This window comes from Dreissena polymorpha, chromosome 1 (genome assembly GCF_020536995.1).
Source record: "Dreissena polymorpha isolate Duluth1 chromosome 1, UMN_Dpol_1.0, whole genome shotgun sequence".
NCBI classification, from domain to species: Eukaryota; Metazoa; Mollusca; class Bivalvia; order Myida; family Dreissenidae; genus Dreissena; species Dreissena polymorpha.
In genome coordinates, this window is record NC_068355.1 from 66519710 (window position 1) to 66541154 (window position 21445).

A 21445-nucleotide genomic window follows, 5' to 3' on the forward strand; every position below is an offset into this window, starting at 1 on the left:
TGTTTTGCATATTATCTATGGTAAGTACTCTTAACGGCTGTATTGATTTTACTTGAATATTTCATATTGTGCTTTTTAATGGTATGACCCAGAGTTTTGTAAGAATACATGCTTTGCACTGTATAGCAAATTATTTTTTTATAAACTATATTAACGATTGTTCTATAACATTATCTCATTTTGAAAGATATTCCACAATTAAACCAAAACATTGCTTTGGTTTATACTGTATATTAAGTAATAATTAATGTAATTTTGGTTTTACAAAATACTAAACTTTTAAGCTGTACAATGAGGAACATATTCTATGTGAAAAATAAAATGATGATAAAAGTTATACAAGTCTCAATGTTTATTATCAATCAATAATACTTTAACATGACATACATTTACAAAATGTGAAATTAGCAAATCTGAAAAATATGCTATTATATAACAAAACATAAATGAATGCAAAAAATACAATGTGGCAGACCCTGTGTGCGTCTGTTTAACCCTTTCCAACTCAGAAGCAAAGTAAAAATTGTGATGTGCAAATAGCATAAAACCAGAACAGCCTGCGAGTAACTCACATTATATTCAGGTTGTATGCTGTTTGATGCTCACTAGTATCTAAGGGTTGAAAATGAAGCCTTAAAAACTTGAATCTGGGAAGAAGGGTCTTAAATTAGATATAATTTTCTAAGGGACTACAAATGCTTGAAAATACGTATAAAAACGGTAAAGGGTTAAAGGGTCCATAGACATGTGAAGAAAGCTGTCACGTAGAATTTCATCTTAAACCAGAGGCCTTTGACACTCTTTCATCCTGTGTTTAACCAGTGTTTTTAATTCCTACAAGCACATCCATTGCATCACTATCCAAATACAAACCCTACAAATACTTGTGTAAACAGTTGACAACAGCATAATATATGTAATCATTAGCATTTTGTATTTACATGTATACCAAAGATGAGTTTCAAACAATAGATCCGTTTTCCGGTTAAGGGTTTATTGTCAATGAACAAGGCATTTTTAAACATCAAAATCTATTTGTCACTTCGTACTCTGCTAAACTTAACATAATTTAAGTTATTGCTTAAAAACTGTCACATACACAAAAACACATAAACATAAACAAGATGAATGTGACTGTATTATTGTTGTGAAATGAAAACTTTGTACACATGAAATGATGATGTCATATACATGTATATTGAACATGATTTTTTAAACCAAATATTCACCTTACATTTTTTAATCTGATTATCAAAACAATTCCAAGTCATGACACTCAAATTATAATGCTAAATTTGGTGTTTTAAGTGTGTAAACAGAAAGCGTATAATTTCATTTAACACTAATCAGCAATAGATCTTGATAAACTGTTCTCCAATGTAATTTGCATATGTGTTACCTCAATAAATCAGAAAGGTACAAATAAGACTGCTTAATTAAAATGACTAAACATACAACTTCTGTGCTTATTTATCTCGCTATAAATTAATTTAGAACTATTTCAAGACAATACTTCAAAATTAAAGCAAAAGAGCAGCTATGTTCAAAGATGATACTGTGAGTCAGATAAATGAGATTATATACTATCAGTAATACCATAAGAATGGTTTCAAGAAAAAAACTTCCATTGAAAATTTATTATCCAATCTTACAATAGATATTTTCATATTTTTTTTCCCTTGAAACTTTAAGTTTCCTTGTGTCAATTTTTAAAGATATGCGCAAGACACATGGCAGGTACAATGTGTTCTGTCAATCTCTAATATGTTATCAAATTGATTGCCAGGCATCTGAGAAATGTGGGCTTTATGCATGGGGGTAAAGAGTTATACCATATAAGCCTATGCAGTGTGCACAGGCTAATCTGGGAAGACTCTTTTGTCCTGGACTGGATTTTCGTTTAAAAGAGACCGTTTCCCTTTAAACGAAACATTCCTATGAAGCGGAAAGAATTCCGCTATATAGGCCTTTGCCGTCTGCATATACAGATGGTCTCATTTCCCACATGTTTTGAGCCTGCCCCGACTGCATATACAGGGCGACTCATTTCCCACATGTTTTAAGCCTGCATCGACTACATATACAGGGCGACTCATTTCCCACATGTTTTAAGCCTGCATCGACTGCATATACAGGGCGACTCATTTCCCACATGTTTTAAGCCTGCATCGACTGCATATACAGGGTGACTCATTTCCCACATGTTTTAAGCCTGCATCGACTGCATATACAATGCCACTAATTTCCCTCCTGCCCCGACTGCATATACAGGGCGACTCATTTCCCACATGTTTTAGGCCTGGTCTTCCAAGAGTGCACATCCATTACTTAAAAGCATTTGAACCCATATAATGTATATTTGTTTATTAATTAAATCATTAAAATATATTTTTCATATTTGCACGAGCTTAAAATAATAATAAAAATATCTGCCACAAAAAATAAAAAGAGTCACAATATAAAGAACATAAAGTGAACACTGTAAGATTCAAACGCAGTGATAAAATGCTAAACTAAATATTAAAAAGTCATTTCCTATGAATTCAAACACAATTAAAAGATATGAACACGGCTTTGAAGTGTTGTCACTCATTGGCAAACACACAAAGTAATCGTTATAACTTGTATTGTGCAACACAAAAAACAACACTGAACAGAAAATGTACACACACAACATATTATTTGTATATATGCAACAGTTAATGCCCGTAATTACACCTTTGCGATGCAGGGTTTCCTCTAGCAACAAAAATGATTCAACAAAACCACAAAGAACTTAACATAAATTCTTTTTGTGCAATTTATCAAACTAAATGACAAAAAATGGTGTCATGTTTATCTGAAATATTAACAATTTCATGAACATTTATTGGGAAATGTTGTAAATATCAGAGTGAGATACAGCTTTTCCAGGCCCTATTATTTAAATCTTCGTAAACTCAATCTGAATGCTCCTCTTAATCATTCAACCAATGGAAATCAAAGCTCAATAAATGCATATTAATATTTCGCAATACAGACAAGAACACATATTCATATCACTGCTATACGATACTGAATCCTAAAGTTACTAATATGTTTAAAGGCTCTATAAAAGTGAAGATCCGTAATTATTTACAGATTTTTAAATATTTTTTCCGTATTTTATATATAAAGGTTATCAAAAAACAATATGTATATGCTTTTGGACATTATCATAATATGAGCAAAACAATTTGTTTTGAGCTCAAAATACAGTGTCCTCCAAGTCAATCGTGTTTACAAACAAACAGTTTATTTACATCCCTGTTTAATCGGGAAAGTGACAGTGACTCAGGTCACCAAAAATATATTGTTGATTTTCAATGTTTTCCGGTATCACTCACAAAGTATGTCTCTTCTAATAATGGTCAAAACTCTTGTAGTGATCTAATTAGTTACTTTTTGCTCGTAAAAAGTTGTTTTAAATAGAATTAAAAGTGAATGTGCTTTTGGCTATTTTTAGCATACGTCACCACTTTGGGGCTACACATCACGTTAGTTGCAAAGTTGTAAACATTTCTTCCAACTATGAAACGGGTATATCTTCAATACTTCTTGACAACGTTGCACCTCGGCTGTGTTATTACCATTTTTTATGCAAAATTAACTGAAATCCGGTAAAAATTAGGCAAGTTTATATGCATAATAATTTGATTTGTCACCTATATAGGGCCTTTAATATATATGCGTCTAGTTTAGGGAAAATAGGGCTTAATGCATTTGCGTAAAGTGTCATCCGAGACTCGACTGTGCGGACAGGTTAATCAAGAACGGCCAATTTTGCCTAAACAGGATCTTTGTTTAGAAGAGACATCCTTTAAACACAAAATTCCATGTATGCCCAAAATATTGTTCCTGAACAGCCTGTGCAGACTGCACATTCTGTCAACAATTATCTATTTTTATCTGTGTTCCTCGTATCATTTTAAATATGCCATGCGTAGTGATACATACTCAGGGAACATAACATAACTGTGCCGATGTTGGTGTTGCCGTGGGTACATATAACATGTATGACCATTGGTTAATGTAAGGTGAATTTCAAAAACGTCAAATATGAGATTTTAAAAATGCTTTGACTTTCTTGTTAAAGCTCAATCTGTTTCAAGAGTTTCTCACATGCTTAAAGAAATATTGATTGCATTTGAGCTGCAATCTGAGAAAACATGGTCTTATGTATGTGCTTTAAGTGTGATCCCAAATAAGCCTGTACAGTCCGCACACACTAATCAGACACAACACTTGCCGTTTCTATGGTTTTTATTTGAAGGAAAAAAATTTGAAGCAAAAATTAAGTTTAGGTTGAACATGCTGTCCCTGATAAGGCTTTGCATACTGCACAGGCTGATCTGGATTAACATAAATGCATTAAGCCTGGTTTTCCCACATCAAGGCCTATATTTAGGTAGATTTCATCGTGTAAGTATGTGTCCCTGCAGTTGAAAGAATGAAACTAACTCACAGTTTAAAATATTCTTATCATTATGATTTAAGCTACCTGAACCTAACACAGTAAATGCTCAATTAATTATTTACACAAAATGAAACAAACACCAAATCAAGACACTTGTATATGCTAATCTAATAATGTAAAGCATCATATGAGTCGTGTTCTGAGAAAACTAGGCATAATGCATGTGCGTAAAGTGTCGTCCCAGATTAGCCTGCGCAGTTCGCACAGGCTAAGCAGGGACGACACTTTCCGCCATAATTGGATTGTTTGCTAAGAAGAGACTTCATTTCATGGAAAAATGTCATAAAAGCGTAAAGTGTCGTCCCTGATTAGCCTGTCCGGACTGCACAGGCTAATCTGGAGGCTAATCTGGGGCGACACTTTAGGCACATGCATTATGCCCAGTTTTCTCAGAACGTGACTCATCTTAAGACAAACAAAGAAGCTGTCTGTTTGAGATTTGTTTCGTTCATAAAACACTGGTTTTCAATGACTATACTGCAGCCACCACATACAGGTCTCATTATCACCAACCAAGTCTAAGCCTTATGACTTTAGAATAAAGGTGTTTCTTAAAATTGCATGTTCTGAAACAACTTAAACGTCTTAATTGGCATGTACAACCTATAATTTGATCATTCTGTAAAGAGTTTGTCACAGAAGTGGTGAAACCCCCATTCACCACATCATACTACCATGTAGCAAGTTAAAAAAAAATTGTGCTATACAAATTGACAATTAAAATTAGGCACAACTTTAGCAATTGTTACGATATATGCTAACAATTTCACAATGTCATATCAAAAGTTTGAATGTTGCATGTTGAAAAGTGTAGGAGTACATGTAGATGGTCAGATAAGTTTTGTCTGCAGACAGACGTCCCCGGTAGATCCATCCCCCACATACACACACACTTTGTTAGGGGTTCTTGCAGAGGGCATCACTCAGGAAACTGTATTAAAGTATTTTCCTTGAGTCTATAATACGTCTAAAAATCAGTAAGCAAGAATAAGTCCTGATAGTTTTGCAATCACAATTTCAGGTACATTTAATCGCAATACAACCCCTGTGACCCAGATGAACCCTGGTTGACCTCTTAACAAGTCCAAGATGCCCCTAGACTACCCTATGACCCCTGGAGACCTCTAGGTTGCAGGGTCCCCTCCCGCTGCAGCCTTGGCACTGCTTGCCTGAAGACACGTCAGTAAAAACTCGTCCACCTGCTCTCCATCGCACTCTGGGTCAATGTTGAACTCCTGAAATACACAGTACATAAGATGAAGCAGATAAGTCTTAACCCTTTGCATGCTGGGAAATTTGTCATCTGCTAAAATGTCTTCTGATGAATTTCTAAAATTAGCCATTTCTTTGATTTTTTTCAAAGAATACTATCAGAATAGCAAACAGTTTGGATCCTGATGAGACGCAACGTTCTGTGGCGTCTCATCTGGATCCAAACTGTTTGCAAAGGCCTTCAAAATTCGGTTCCAGCGCTTAAAGGGTTAATATTACGAGCCTTATCATGGGAAAATTAGTTACATGTATAATGCATGTGCATAAAGTTTCGTCCCACATTAGCCTGTGCAGTCCGTACAGGCTAATCTGAGATTGCATGTTCTGAAACAACTTGACCACAAAGGAATTAAAACAAGTCTCTGAAATCAACACATTATTTAATCATTTATGTTTATTGTAAAAAACTAATTGTTTCAATATTATAATACATAACAGCATAAAATAATTTTGTCAGAATTCCTATTTCCTACTTTTGTACTGCCTAGTTTGACATAAATGTATAGCATGGTATGCCTTTGTCTCAAAACTGGCAAAATAAACTGCATTTGTTCACATCCTAATGATGTCCTTTTGTTAACTTAAATGAGAATTTTAAGTTTCTTTTGTACATACAATTTGAACAATAAAAAAACATTGATAACAGTTACAAGCAATTCTATTTATACCCTTTTCCACAACTGTTGATATTGTAGAAACAATAAAAAATATTTTGCAACAGCATTTCATGAATTTGAGTAACGAATAAATATTCAAACACCACACTGAGCTTCTCATCAATATTGTCGCAAACAGTGGAGCCAGGTTCTTTGCTCCCGTTAAATTCTGACAGGAGCAGATTAACTTCTACCAGTATCTAGCAGAGAAATCTATTGTTTTCGCCAGACTGTCTGTGAATCAACCCCCCTAACTGATTCTCCGGCCACATTTGAGTATAAAATTTTCAAATTCATATATTCCAGCCGTAATTGCCGCCACTTGCCTGCCAAATTGAGATGAAACGAAGCAAAATGGAGGCAGTAACTAAGTGAATCCTAACTGCCGATTTATCTCATATCTCCCCAGACACAGATTTATGGCTGCCTCCAATACGTCGAACATTAGCGCTGCATTTAGAGGTGTGAAAGCATTTCAGGATTCTGAACCACCATATGTCAATTAATTCCTAGCATGCATCGACAACAAAATATGGCCGCTTTTAAAATCTCCCCCAGGGACTTGAAAGATCCTCAGTTATAACTGTATTCTTAATGTTACTTGCCCCTTCTATGGTAATTCAATGAACCGTATTTGCAATAATGATGGTTTTAAAATATTGAAAAGCACAAACATGGTTTTGTTGTTTAAGCATAATTAGGGGCAAGAGCTAATGCGAGTATTGGAATACTGTTCATATTATGAACAACTGCGCGCCATTGATATTTCACACTGATATAACAAGAAGATATTAGTGTTCAATAATCAGATATTGTAAATACAGCAAATTGGCAGACATAACTGGCTCCATCAATGGTAGAATTGTTGTACACTTTGATGTTTGGAACATTGATCTGAATAGGTGCTTTACTTCAAACAATAGGGCCTGAAAGGCCCAAAGTCGCTCACCTTAGATACAAAAGTACTGACCTGTTCTTTGCAGCACAAAATGTCATTAGAACAAATGTTCTGACCAACTTTCATTAAGAGTGAACAATAAATGTAACTTTCCCACCCCTGGTGGCCACGTTTTTCAACAGACCAGAACCATTTTTGAACACATCATAGATATAATGAAAAAAATATTCTTACCAAGTTTCATAAAGATTGGACAATTATTGTGACTTTAAGAGTTTTAACAAGTTTTCACTATAGCCATATAAGGAAAAATGCCCTGCCCCCTGGAGAGAATGTTTTCCAACAAACCAGAACCATTATGGAACTAGTCCAAGATATTATTGGGACAAATCTTCTGACCAAGTTTCATGAAAATCTAACAATAAATGAGGAGTCAACAGTATAAACAAGGTAAATGTTGACGATGTGCAAAGCACAACGGACTCATTGTGCTCAGGTGAGCTAAAAACAAATGCTCATTGAGGATAACTAAGCATAATAACATAAAATTGTTATTTACTCATGCATCTCTTTCATTCAGTAAATCAGACAGTTCTTATTACAATCATTGGGAGATATTTTTTAATTAAGGTTGTCATGTGTCAATGACGTCACCTCCGAACAAGTATAGAACGCAGATTTGCTGTCATAAACCAAAAGAACTGAATAACTGTAACGTTCTCATTCAAAGAAAAAGTCGCCAAATTCTTTAAAATTGTATATAGTTTGTTATAAATGTTGTAATTTAATGTCTGTTTTGCCTTCATCTATCACTAAGACAATCACTAATCATTGTATTGCCTTCTATAAACAACACTTGCAAGCTAAGTTGTTTCAACACCTTATTAGCGATAATAATCTATGACTTCATTAAGTGCTCATACTTTGTCATTATAACTGCAGCAGATAATTGCTACTAATACACATTGTAATTGTTACTTTCAACTGTTTCGTTTGTGCATCCACTTTCTACTTTCACTCGAAACAACTGACTCATGACCATCGTTCTAAGTTTTTTAAATGACTTTCAGAGTTAAGTATATTGGCTGTTTTCCTTTATGGACAGTTGACTGTTATTCTCAAGTGTATTATAGAGTGGTTTTCGTCGGAGAGTATCCAAACTGATTGTTGTCTGCAGTTTACTGTTGTTCTCAGTTTATCGCTAGGTAAGTTTTGACTGTATAATCATTCCTAACACCACCACCGTCATCCATCAACAACACAGTACAACAACCAAGCTGACTATACCTCATTGCTGAAGGTCAAAAGCTTGGCGATCATTTTTCGGACAGATTTCAGTTTTGCCTGTGAAGCCTCACACTCCTGCTTGCGCAGGCTCGCCTCAGTTTGGAAGTTGTTGACCAACTGAAAAAGAGAGTGCAGCATTCCTAATAAAATAACTAATGCTCATTTGCTATAAACTTCCCTATTATTTTAGTGCTGTATTTAAAGTTTTTTTTAATATTGTATGTCTCTATGTCATTCCAGATATATTTGCTGTCGTAATATGCTTTACATTCACACTTTAGGCTCAGAATTCATTCATTGTTGACAACATACAATGTATTTTTAAATTTAAATATGAACTTGGGTCTAAGAATAGGGGGTTTAATGCATGTGTGTAAAGTGTCGTCTGCACAGGCCAATAAGGGATAACACTTTACCTGTTTATGGAATTTTTTGTTTTAATTGAGTCTATTGTCAATGAAAATCAAGACTAGGCGGAAATTGTCATCCCTGTCTAGACTGCACAGGCTCCTTAGTGATGACAGTTTACGCATATGCATTATGCCACAATTTTTAACCAAAGGCACAATCTGCTCACTTTACGTAGTCCTTTCTCGTAGTGGTCGAAGAAATCATCTAGAGGGAACGTGGCGAGCTCTTGTGGCGTCATCCCTGATATGGAGTCCTTGTCCATGACCCACTGAGGGGGCAGAAAGTAGCGCAGGCACGTCCTGTAAGCAGTATTCTTTTCTGGTAAAATTCAGACCTTTATTTGGCCCTGTTCTCCATGTCAACCAGTTTATATTTTTTCCAAAATGACAGCCCCAAATTCCCAATTAAAAGGTTAAAAAGAATTTTTTTTGGTAAATCAAATTCAACATTTAGTTAAATTCCCTATGAATCTCTATGTGTTTAATCAGAGCAAATAAAATATTCAAAACACTTATTCTAAATTTTTTAGGATTTTTTAAACATAACGTGGGTCCTTCAACTTGTACCTGAAACAGTTATTAATCTCATCATACAAAACATACCTGTAACCATTAGCAATCTCCTAAAGGTCCCACAACTTGTACCTGTAACCATTAGCAATCTATGATAGGTCCTACAACTCATACCTGTAACCATTGGCTATCTCGTCTATAAGCTGTGCATGCTGCCCACTGCCCGTGGAGGAAGAAGGTGCCTCCGCATCCTGCGGCGCAGCCGACGTCGTTGGGGACTGGGCACCACCAGGGGAGGTAATCTTTTTATCGTCCTCCTGTAGCACCATCAGGGAAGGTAAAAAAGGTATGTCACATTGGGTATAATGCCAAAATTTAGAACCATTATGATATTTTAAAAGAAAAAAAAAAATTAACTAGTTTTTTTTTCTGAAATGATAACCTTAACATTGAATTGTATTTGGACAAATTAGAGTTTTGCAATAAATTGAAAGTCAAAACACTCAGGTAAGATTAGTGATCAAAGTTTTTTTAACTGTTAGAATACTGAGTGCCAATATATTCCACTTTGTAGCTCACTTTGTGGGTTAAACACTGTCATGTTTTTCTGCTAAAAATCTTCCAATTAATGAAATTTTCAGAAATGACATAATTTACAAAACACATATGTTCATATTTAGTGAAATACACAATACTTACATTTATTAGTCGAATGCTTGGTGCAGTGTTGCTGTACCTACAAATAGAACAGAACACAACATAATGTATTCTAGTTTAATTTATGTAAACTGAAAGGTACAGAATACCGGTAATTCAGAGAGACATTGCACAGAATTGCATCATGTTAAATGTTTTAGATTACATCATTTGACAAAAAACGTTAGATATTCTTGAATATGCTCAAATGTTATTGGAGTGGATTAGTCACGAGTATGTCATGTTTTAAAAACTTTGTTCAGGATTCTTTGCAAGATTTATATGAGCTGTGCTCTGTAAAAAGGGGGTTTAAAGCATGTGCATTATGTGTCATCCCAGATGAGCCTGTGAAGTTTGCATGTGCATTATGTGTCATCCCAGATGAGCCTGTGAAGTTTGCATGTGCATAAAGTGTCATCCCAGATGAGCCTGTGTAGTCTGCATGTGCATAATGTGTCATCCCAGATGAGCCTGTGTAGTCTGCATGTGCATAAAGTGTCATCCCAGATGAGCCTGTGAAGTCTGCATGTGCATAAAGTGTCATCCCAGATGAGCCTGTGAAGTCCCCACAGGCTAATCAGGCATCACACTTTCTGCCTTGACTGGCTTTTTGCTAAAAGATGCTTTCTTTAAACAGAAAAAATGTTAAAATAAAACATGCTAGCTAAACAAGGGCGGTTTGTAAAACATGCATGCCCCCCATATGGGCTGTCAGTTGAAGTGGCAGCCATTGTGTGAATACGTTTTTTTATCTCCGTGACCTAGACGTTTGAACTAGTGACCTGAAAATCAATAGGGGTCATCTGCTAGTCATGATCAATGTACCTATGAAGTTTCATGATTCTAGGCCTAATTATTCTTGAGTGATCATCAGGAAACCATTTTACTGTTTCTAGTCACTGTGACCTTGACCTTTGACCTAGTGACCTGAAAATTAATAGGGGTCATCTGTCAGTCATGATCAATGTACCTCTGAATTTTTATGATCCTAGGTGTAAGCATTCTTGAGTTATCCTGAAACCATTTTACTATTTTGAGTCACTGTGACCTTGACCTTTGACCTAGTGACCTGAAAATCAATAGGGGTCATCTGCCAGTCATGATCAATGTACCTATGAAGTTTCATGATCCTAGGTGTAAGCATTCTTGAGCTATCATGAGGAAACCATTTTACTGTTTCGAGTCACTGTGACCTTGACCTTTGACCTAGTGACCTGAAAATCAATAGGGGTCATTTGCCAGTCATGATCAATGTTCCTATGAAGTTTTATGATCCTAGGCAAAAGCATTCTTGAGTTATCTTCCGGTAACCATTTTACCATTTTGAGTCACTGTGACCTTGACCTTTGACCTAGTGACCTGAAAATCAATAGGGGTCATCTGCCAGTCATGATCAATGTACCTATGAAGTTTCATGATCCTAGGCCTAAGCATTCTTGAGTTATCATCCGGAAACCATTTTACTATTTCGAGTCACTGTGACCTTGACCTTTGACCCAGTGACCTTTAAATCAATAGGGGTCATCAGCCAGTCATGATCAATGTACCTATGAAGTTTCATGATCCTAGGCCTAAGCATTCTTGAGTTATCATCCGGAAACCATCTGGTGGACGGACCGACGGACGGATCGACCCACGGACAGACCGACATGTGCAAAACAATATACCCCCTCTTCTTTGAAGGGGGCATAATAATTAACAGTGAACAAATAGGATGACAAGTATTTTGTCATTGTTAACAAAATGCAATGTTGTGTTCAGTACAATTTTAAACCTGCTTAAAAATTGAATCTTGCTACACTGTATTTTGTTTTGAGCATTGTTTTGCCTTCTTTTTTGCAACAAGGCAATTATCCAGCATATAATTTAATGGACTGTTTTGATTTTTAAATTTCTTATGAGACCTGAAATTGATTTCAAAACTCATTACCCTTTCAAGCATTTAAAACTATTTTTTGTCAAGCCTGATTATTTCTCATTTATACATACTGTTTCAGATGGCATCAAATTTTCATATTTAACTCATTAATCCAAAAAACTTTCTTAAACAAATATACTTTTCACAAATTACCTGAATGAACTGCCTTAATGGATACACATTTCATTTTACCACTGTCTTTATTTGCATAAAGCATAATTTGAATCAAATTGCCAACTCCGGCCCGCTCTGGCCACTTTGTGTTTGAATTGCAAAATTGTTTTGTATTAGCCAGGGAACATTATATGTCCCAGAGGTCCCCATCAATCCAATGACAAGCCAAACCCAATTACAGATCTTGGTGATGTTAATGAAATTTTAATAATCGTTCACACTATAACTCCGCATCTTGAGCCATCAACGGGAGATGTCTTGTTTTCTTAAGGTTGCAAAGTGATCAATGTCCGCCTATCATATTCCTGTATTAAGACGTTGTGTAGATTTGAGTTTGTGCCCAATGCCTTATGGTCCCATATTATTTGCCCAGGAAAAGTGATTGTTTTACGGGTAAAAGTGACAACAGTTATGATTAAATGAATAAAAGCCAGGCCACGGGCTAGGAATAGAAAGAGAGACAGTTAAGGGAGCAAGGACGCAGAAACTGTATTGTTTTCTCGTTTAATAATTATAACTAGTTTTCAAGGGCTCACAATGTATTGGGGACTAATAAAGAATGTGTTTTTAAGTCATTATTGTTCCAATGGAAATGATGAAGGGTAGCTGATGGTAGACTTGAGACTGAATCAAACAAAAAGTCATATAAATCTAAAATAAGAAACCTTTTTTAATTGAAATGAAAGATTAAAATATAATAAGAAAAATAAATTAACAAGGCTATTGTCAATCAATATAGTCCCCTACCGACTCCACCATTGTCAGAAATTCCACCATTTTCAGAAATTTAATTAATTTTTTTTTGGTTACCATAGCAACCACAATTTTTGACATAGGAACAAAATGAAAAGACGTGCATAATGTCCATATTGCCAACTATCCATGTTGCAAGTTTCATGAAAAAATATTTAAAACTTTTAAAGTTATCACAGGATCCAGAAAACCACCATTTTCAGCAGTATTTCTAGTCTATTTGTTGCCATAGCAACCAGAATTTTTGACGTAGAAACAAAATGAAATGAAGTGCATAATGTCCATATTGCCATCTATCCATGTTTCAAGTTTCATGAAAAAATATGAAGAACTTTTAAAGTTATCGCACGATCCAGAAAAGTGTGACAGACTCACAGACGCACAGAGCGCAAACCATAGGTCCCCTCCGGTGAAACAGGTAGGGGACAATAAATAAACCTTATTGTTCTTTTTATTCAACAATGATATTTATATTTAACAATGGTAACCAGTAACAACAAAAATTAACTTGAGTAATAAAAGACGTCAAATCCATTCCACAAAATCATTACACAACCATGATTGTAAAATTCCTGTCAAAGGCCTTAAAATTAAAAGGTGTCCATAATTGTTGGTCAACAGGAAATATATCCAGAAAAACTACTAGTAATTTACACAGTTATATACACTATGGGGCATGGTACCAAAGTCTGCTATTTAACCTTTTACAAGTTCTGTATTGTAGTGCACAATGTTTGTGGTGTCAATCAGTAAATACCAAGGTAATGTTGGGCAATAGCAACACCTAAGGTACCAATAATGACAAATTAAATATTTGAGACCCAAATAAACAGCTACGTTAAAGTGTTGACACTATCAATGTTATTGCGGGGAAAAAAAGTAAACAATGTATATTACAGCAGTTTGAATTAAATTGAAATATTTGACCATGATGAAAAAACGTAATTAGTTTCAAACTTAAAATAAGACTAATGTCAAGCAATATAAGTCTCCTACCGGCTCCACCATTGTCAGAAATTCCAACATTTTCAGATTGAAAAAATTAATTGTTGCCATAGCAACCATAATTTTTGATGTAGGAACAAAATGAAATGGCGTGCATAATGTCCATATTGCCATCTATCCATGTTCCAAGTTTCGTGAAAAAATATTAAGAACTTTTAAAGTTATAGCAGGGTCCAGAAAACCACCATTTTCAGCAGTATTTCTAGTCTATTTGTTGCCATAGCAACCATTTTTTTAGTTGTATGAACAAAATGAAATGACATGCATAATGTCCATAATGCCATCTATCAATGTTCCAAGTTTCATGAAAAAATATTAAGAACTTTTAAAGTAATCGCAGGATCCAGAAAAGTGTGACAGACTCACAGAGTGAAAACCAGAAGTCCCCTCCAGTGAAACCGGTAGAGGACTAATAAGCATTGATTTTTCCTTTTTTATAAAATACCGGAAAACGGCAATTTCCCAATTACGAAAAAAACTACAAATTTCTGATTGCTGTATTTATTTTTCCGAAATATGGTTTCCAATTCTTTTTATAATTTTTTAATTTTTATAAATAAAATGCAAGATTTAGCTAGTTTCCCTATGCAGCTCTATGGCTTGAACCTAAATTAATATAATATTGACAACTTGACAACACTTAGTTATCAATTGTAAAGTACTTGGGAGCAAAAATCAAATACCCCAATTTTCCAATAAGAAGACTTTACGACACAAATTTTCCAAATTTCTCAGTTTTTCACGCTTATTTTTCCAGGTTTTTTTCCCAATTGGGCTAATTTTTTTATCTGAATAACAGATTAAACAATCTTGAAAATATTTTATGTTACTGTATTTCAATTAACATGAAATATGGGGGAAACTATTTGGTCTAAAAATAAACAAATAAAAACTAATTTTTCAGTCACAGAATAATATCTACAAACTCAAAACATCCACCGTAAGACATGTAGTACGCCTTCCTTGCATAACAGAACCCAATAATGCAGAAAACCAATTGAAGACCAACGATGAGTAACCACAGCCTGTTGGGGAATCTATCCACTGAAATACCAATCTTTCTACCATACTCCAATACACATGCCTCTATTTTTCACACAACCGGAAACTTGCCTATGCCCCTCCCCCTTGGTCCACAATCAAAGCTGTGGTTTCGTAACACCACTGTAACACTTCCTGAACCACCGTAACACCTCAGTAATGCATGCTGGGAAAATCATCACATAGGCTGAAAACCGTCCCCCGCTTACTGTGTCGCCTCTCTAATTGACTTTACTGGGCCCAGCGATGATTGAAATGGACCACATATGATAAAGATGGCTTTAATCCCCCTTAATACCTGCTAACTACCACTCTTTGAAACACTTTTTCTTAAATGGTTTTTCACTAACAAGAATGTCCGAATGGAGACCACACCAGTCAAACATGGGCTATTATCTACTTGTGAAATGTGTATGGTACAGTCTGATTGTCTGCTTGGTTATATGAATAAATATGAGCCGTGTTCTGGGAAAACGGGGCTTAATGCCTGAGCATTAAATGTCGTCACAGATAAGCCTGCGCCAACTGCAAATGCTCTTCAGGGACAACAGTCACTCTCTGCCAAAGCTGGATTTTAGTTTAGAAGAGACCTCCTTTAAACAAACAATTCCATACAAAAGGTCTTTACCCTGATTAGCCTATGCAGGCTGCCAGAGAAATCTCCATACAATTGACTTCTTGCTTAATAGCATACACACTAAATAAACATGCACAATTGAAACTTTTATTGTTTCTTAACACAGCTTGTTTTTTTTTTCAATTTCACTACAAATTGTCAAAGCACAATTACATCAAAAACTGTAAATTGTTATAAAAATAAAATAATTTCCTAAAGTACACTGACCAGTGACACCACAAGACAGTCACCAATGAAAAACACCTGAGCACTTGACATCAATTAGCCAAATAAATGATGGGAGCATTTTAAGCGGCCCACCGTGAAAACAGGTGAGTCTCGAAATCCGACCTTTATACAACATCCCGTGCAAGTTGCCTCCATAAAACAGCCTGTAACCGGTGATTTACATACCAACTCTCATAGAAAGTCAACTGAGCAGGCTTGATTAGCTAAAAATCGCCAATTATCCTTCATCACTGTAAGCGTCACTCAAATTCTTGTCCAAAAAGGAACATGCCATTAATCCACACGTTTCTTGTGCTCTGGAGTGGGGCCAAGTTTGTTTCCCAATATTAGTCACTAAGTCTCAGTGCTCCAACTAGGCCTGAAATGACACGTGCAACCCACTGCCCCCTAAGACCGACCCCATGCCCAATTTATATGATATTATCATTACGCAAATTTGATTTGAAGTTTATATTTAATACTAAATTTGAACAAAGATTGAATTAAAAAAAAATGTTTTTAAAGGAAAATACGTGCAATATTTATTAAACATTTATAAATTACTCATTTTATTGAAATATGACACAGTGAAAGGACTAAACAACAAAAGTCCCCCTTTGACAAAAATCATCCAGCACTATTCAAATCCTAGCCTGAATCTTGAAGTCTACCATTTTTAGTGACTATGCTTATATACTCACCAACACACTGTTATATCCTTTTTTTACATTCAGCATTTGCAAGAAGGAGCACTCAATGTATTATAAACTTTTTTTAGAAGCAGAGTGATTAAAAGCCACCTGCAACCCTTTATGTATTTTATCAAAAGCATTTATTGCCTTTGGGCTGACAGTCATTGTAAACTTATTTTAGAATTGAATGTAAGTATAAAGAAATAGATCTTCCAAATCATATAAAGTACAACAATTCACTTAAAGATGCTGAATTGGTAAAATGTAGCCTTGCTTTGCAAATAAAGGCATAATTATCCAAGTATAAAACCTGCACTCTAGGAAACCAGGGCTTAACTAATATTCATATATTATGTGTTATCCCAGATCAGCCCTAGAATTGTGCACAGGCTTATCTGGCAGGGCTTAATTCATGTTCATTATCCCAGATTAGCCCTAGAAGTCTGCACAAGCTAATGAGGGAGGGCTGAATTCATGTTCATTATGTGTTATCCCAGATCAGCCCTAGAAGTCTGCACAGGCTTATCTGGCAGGGCTTAACTCATGTTCGTTATGTGTTATCCCAGATCAGCCCTAGAAGTCTGCACAGGCTTATCAGGCAGGGCTTAACTCATGTTCGTTATGTGTTATCCCAGATCAGCCCTAGAAGTCTGCACAGGCTTATCTGGCAGGGCTTAACTCATGTTCATTATGTGTTATCCCAGATCAGCCCTAGAAGTCTGCACAGACTTATCTGGCAGGGCTTAACTCATGTTCATTATGTGTTATCCCAGATCAGCCCTAGAAGTCTGCACAGGCTGATCAGGGACAGCACAAATTCATGTTCGTTATGTGTTATCCCAGATAAGCCCTAGAAGTCTGCACAGGCTGATCAGGGACAGCACAAATTCATGTTCGTTGTGTGTTATCCCAGATCAGCCCTAGAAGTCTGCACAGGCTGATCAGGGACAGCACAAATTCATGTTCATTATGTGTTATCCCAGATCAGCCCTAGAAGTCTGCACAGGCTGATCAGGGACAGCACAAATTCATGTTCATTATGTGTTATCCCAGATCAGCCCTAGAAGTCTGCACAGGCTGATCAGGGACAGCACAAATTCATGTTCGTTGTGTGTTATCCCAGATAAGCCCTAGAAGTCTGCACAGGCTAATCAGGGACAACACTTTCTGCTTTCATGTTATTACATTTTTCTTTTAAGGAAGTCGCATCTTAGAAAAAATCCAGTTCATTTTTTAAATATACAGATTCAGCATCTTAAAGGGACTGTCAACCACGAATGACGAAAAAAGAAAAGTTCTAAAATACCTTTCTTATTTTTTTAATTATTAGTTTATATTGATTAAAATATCACGACTGGTATATTACATTACTTGAAAAAAGTTGTTTAGTCTTCATATTTTCAGTATATTTGGTAATTCTTTTTACTGGGTATGTCTACCAGGTAACTACCAGCTAACTATAAATAACGCAAGTAGATTGATCATCATCGTCACATGGTTAACCCAGGAATGCACATTGTGCATGCATAGTGAATTGTATATATTTTATATAAATAAAATTATATAAAATGATCAATCTACTTGTGTTATTTATAGTGTGTATATCGTTATGTCACTTTTTTTCGCGATGTACTTTCGATTTCACATTTCAAAATTTTATTACTGAATATACTGAAAATATTAACATTTTTCAATTTATGTAATATACCAGATGTGATATTTTAATCAATATAAACTAATAATTGTAATAAAATACTTTTCTTTTTTTGTCATTCGTGGTTGACGGTCCCTTTAAACTTCTTAAACATCTTACCACGTGGATTTAAGTTCCTGAAGTTATATAAAACAAGGGCTGTTTGTAAAACATGCATGCCCCACATATGGGCAGCCATTGTGTGAATTTGTTTTTTGTCACTGTGACCTTGACCTTTGACCTAGTGACCTGAAAATCAATAGGGGTCATCTGCCAGTCATGATCAATGTACCTATGAAGTTTCATGATCCTAGGCCTAATTATTCTTGAGTTATCATCAAGAAACCATTTTCCTGTTTCGAGTCACTGTGACCTTGACCTATGACCTAGTGACCTGAAAATCAATAGGGGTCATCTGCCAGTCATGATCAATGTACCTATGAAGTTTAATGATCCTAGGCGTAAGCATTCTTGACTTATCATCCAGAAACCATTTTATATGACATGTGACCGACATGTATACAAAACAATATACCCCCTCTTCTTGGAAGGGGGGCATAAAAATACCTAAACTTTCAAAAACAATATTAAGCATCATACACCAATAAAAATGTGTATAACAGGAGGGCCAAATGTGCTTAGGCGCTCACCAGAGACCTTAAAAAAACAGAGCTGTCCTGAGCAGGTTGCTTTCACAAGGTTCACAATAGACTAACATTCATTATCAAACTCATCCTAAATATGATAACAACATAATTTTCTTATGTTCTTAGCAAGGTTCACGAATGGGTCGCAAATATGACTTGTAGAGTGTTCAAACAGTTTCAACTATTTTGTATGACTTTAAACTGCATTTATCTTTTGTTTATCACACTAAATCCGGGCAATTAAGACTGGTCATGATTATTTGCAACCAATATGGAAAGCTATTCTCAAACAAAGGCTGTTTATAAAACATGCATGCCCCCCATATGGGCTGTCAGTTGTAGTGGCAGCCATTGTGTAAATACGTTTTTTTGTCACTGTGACCTTAACCTTTGACCTAGTGACATGAAAATCAACAGGGGTTATCTGCCAGTCATGATCAATGTATCTATTAAGTTTCATGATCCTAGGCCTAATCATTCTTGAGTTATCATCAGGAAACCATTTTACTGTTTCAAGTCACTTTGACCTTGACCTTTGACCTAGTGACCTGAAAATTAATAGGGGTCATCTGCTAGTCATGATCAATGTGCCTATGAAGTTTTATGATCCTAGGCGTAAGCATTCTTGAGTTATCATCTGGAAACCATTTTACTATTTTGAGTCACTGTGACCTTGACCTTTGACCTAGTAACCTGAAAATCAATAGGGGTCATCTGCCAGTCATGATCAATGTACCTATGAAGTTTCATGATCTTAGGCCTAAGCATTCTTGAGTTATCATCCAGAAACCATTTTAATATTTAGAGTCACTGTGACCTTGACCTTTGACCTAGTGACCTGAAAATCAATAGGGGTCATCTGCCAGTCATGATCAATGTACCTATGAACTTTCATGATCCTAGGCCTAAGCGTTCTTGAGTTAACATCCGGAAACCATCTGGTGGACAGACGGACCGACAGACGGACATGTGCAAAACAATATACCCCCTCTTCTTCGAAGGGGGGCATAATAATAACTGCAAGCTTAATTAGTCTGCTTGATTTCTTGTAAATGTAGTGTACAATTCTTGACGAAATTGCAGTGCAGAACTCGAAAAACATGGTGCATGGCCCAAACCCAATGTTTAAAAATCGTGCAAGTCCACAAAAGATTCTTATCCCTGCTTACATAAGTGATTTCCTTTTAGGTGTGATTTCCTTGACAACGGTAAAGTAATTGACTTTACAATCAACTAATGTCACACATGTATTATAACTATTTGTAGCAAAAATAATAACCTCTATCACCAGACTCCAATATTTTTGCTGCTGTCACAAAACTAATTATTGGAAAATACATCCAATATATCTAATTAATTATTATTTAAAAAAAAACACCCTGCAAAATATACTAATACAAACTTTTCCCCTTAACACTCCCAAAAGAGGCGAGTGAGAAAGAAATTAATCTAGGCACCGAGAAGTGTTCCCTTTCTTGTCACACCAACACTGGAGTTGTGAAGCACCTGTGTGAAGAGTTACACGAGACCCAACACTACCAAGGTTTGCATAGCAACTGCCACATAACCATGACATGGTTCAGATGAGGCATTTTAGCACAAAAGCAGACTGTTTTTATAATCAACGTACATGATAACATGCTTATATTGGGCTTTGTTATAAAAAATGTATGAAATACTTTTCTACAAATGATAAATTAGAGTATGCTCAAATTATGCTTGATGACAGTTTCTAGCATTATTTCCAAAAAGATTCTTACTTATCACTTTTTTTCTTCTTTAATTTTTTTTTTTCATAAACTTTCATTGAAAGTAAGTTTCAGCTTATTATAGGAAAACAATGTATAGGTTTTGAGGAAGGGAATTAGAATTATTTTTTTTTGTCCCAAACTAGCCCTAAAAAATAACTGAACAAACACAACTGTTTCCATAATAAAAAGAGGAATTACAAAAAGACTATTGCCAAACAATAAAAGTCCCCTACCGGCTCCACCATTGTCAGAAATTCCACCATTGTCAGAATATTTTTTTTTATTTGTTGCCATAGCAACAACAATTTTTGACGTAGAAAAAAATGAAATGACGTGCATAATGTCCATATTGTCATCTATCCATGTTCCAAGTTTCATGAAAAAATATTACGACCTTTTAAAGTTATCGCAGGATCCAGAAAACCACCATTTTCAGCAGTATTTTTTGCCTATTTGTTGCCATAGCAACCAAAATTTTAGACGTAGGAACAAAATGAAATGACGTGCATAATGTCCATATTGCCGTCTATCCATGTTCCAAGTTTCATGAAAAAATATTAAGAACTTTTAAAGTTATCGCAGGATCCAGAAAACCACCTTTTTCAGCAGTATTTGTAGTCTATTTGTTGCCACAGCAACCAGAATTTTTGAGGAATGAACAAAATGAAATGATGTGCATAATGTTCATATTGCCATCTAT

General features: G+C 35.5%; 1 protein-coding gene and 1 long non-coding RNA gene across 5 annotated transcripts in view; both read right to left on the bottom strand.

The window, feature by feature from the left end:
* Window positions 1-334: 334 nt before the first annotated feature.
* LOC127833088 (ATPase MORC2-like) overlaps window positions 335-21445 on the bottom strand; it is a 95148-nt gene continuing 74037 nt past the window's right edge. For all 4 annotated transcript variants that reach the window (XM_052358365.1, XM_052358367.1, XM_052358366.1 and 1 more), the window contains exons 20-24: window positions 10231-10267; window positions 9706-9848; window positions 9186-9318; window positions 8609-8725; window positions 335-5730 (exon numbers count right to left, since the gene is read on the bottom strand). In XM_052358365.1, the coding sequence (XP_052214325.1) occupies window positions 5620-5730; window positions 8609-8725; window positions 9186-9318; window positions 9706-9848; window positions 10231-10267 (541 nt within the window). In that variant the 3' untranslated portion in view covers window positions 335-5619. The remainder of the gene's footprint in view (window positions 5731-8608; window positions 8726-9185; window positions 9319-9705; window positions 9849-10230; window positions 10268-21445) is intronic.
* LOC127833461 (uncharacterized) lies at window positions 11560-19119 on the bottom strand. Its single transcript, XR_008027426.1, has 2 exons — window positions 18576-19119; window positions 11560-11710 (listed from the first exon to the last, which is right to left on the bottom strand). It is a non-coding gene; the product is annotated as an uncharacterized LOC127833461 (long non-coding RNA).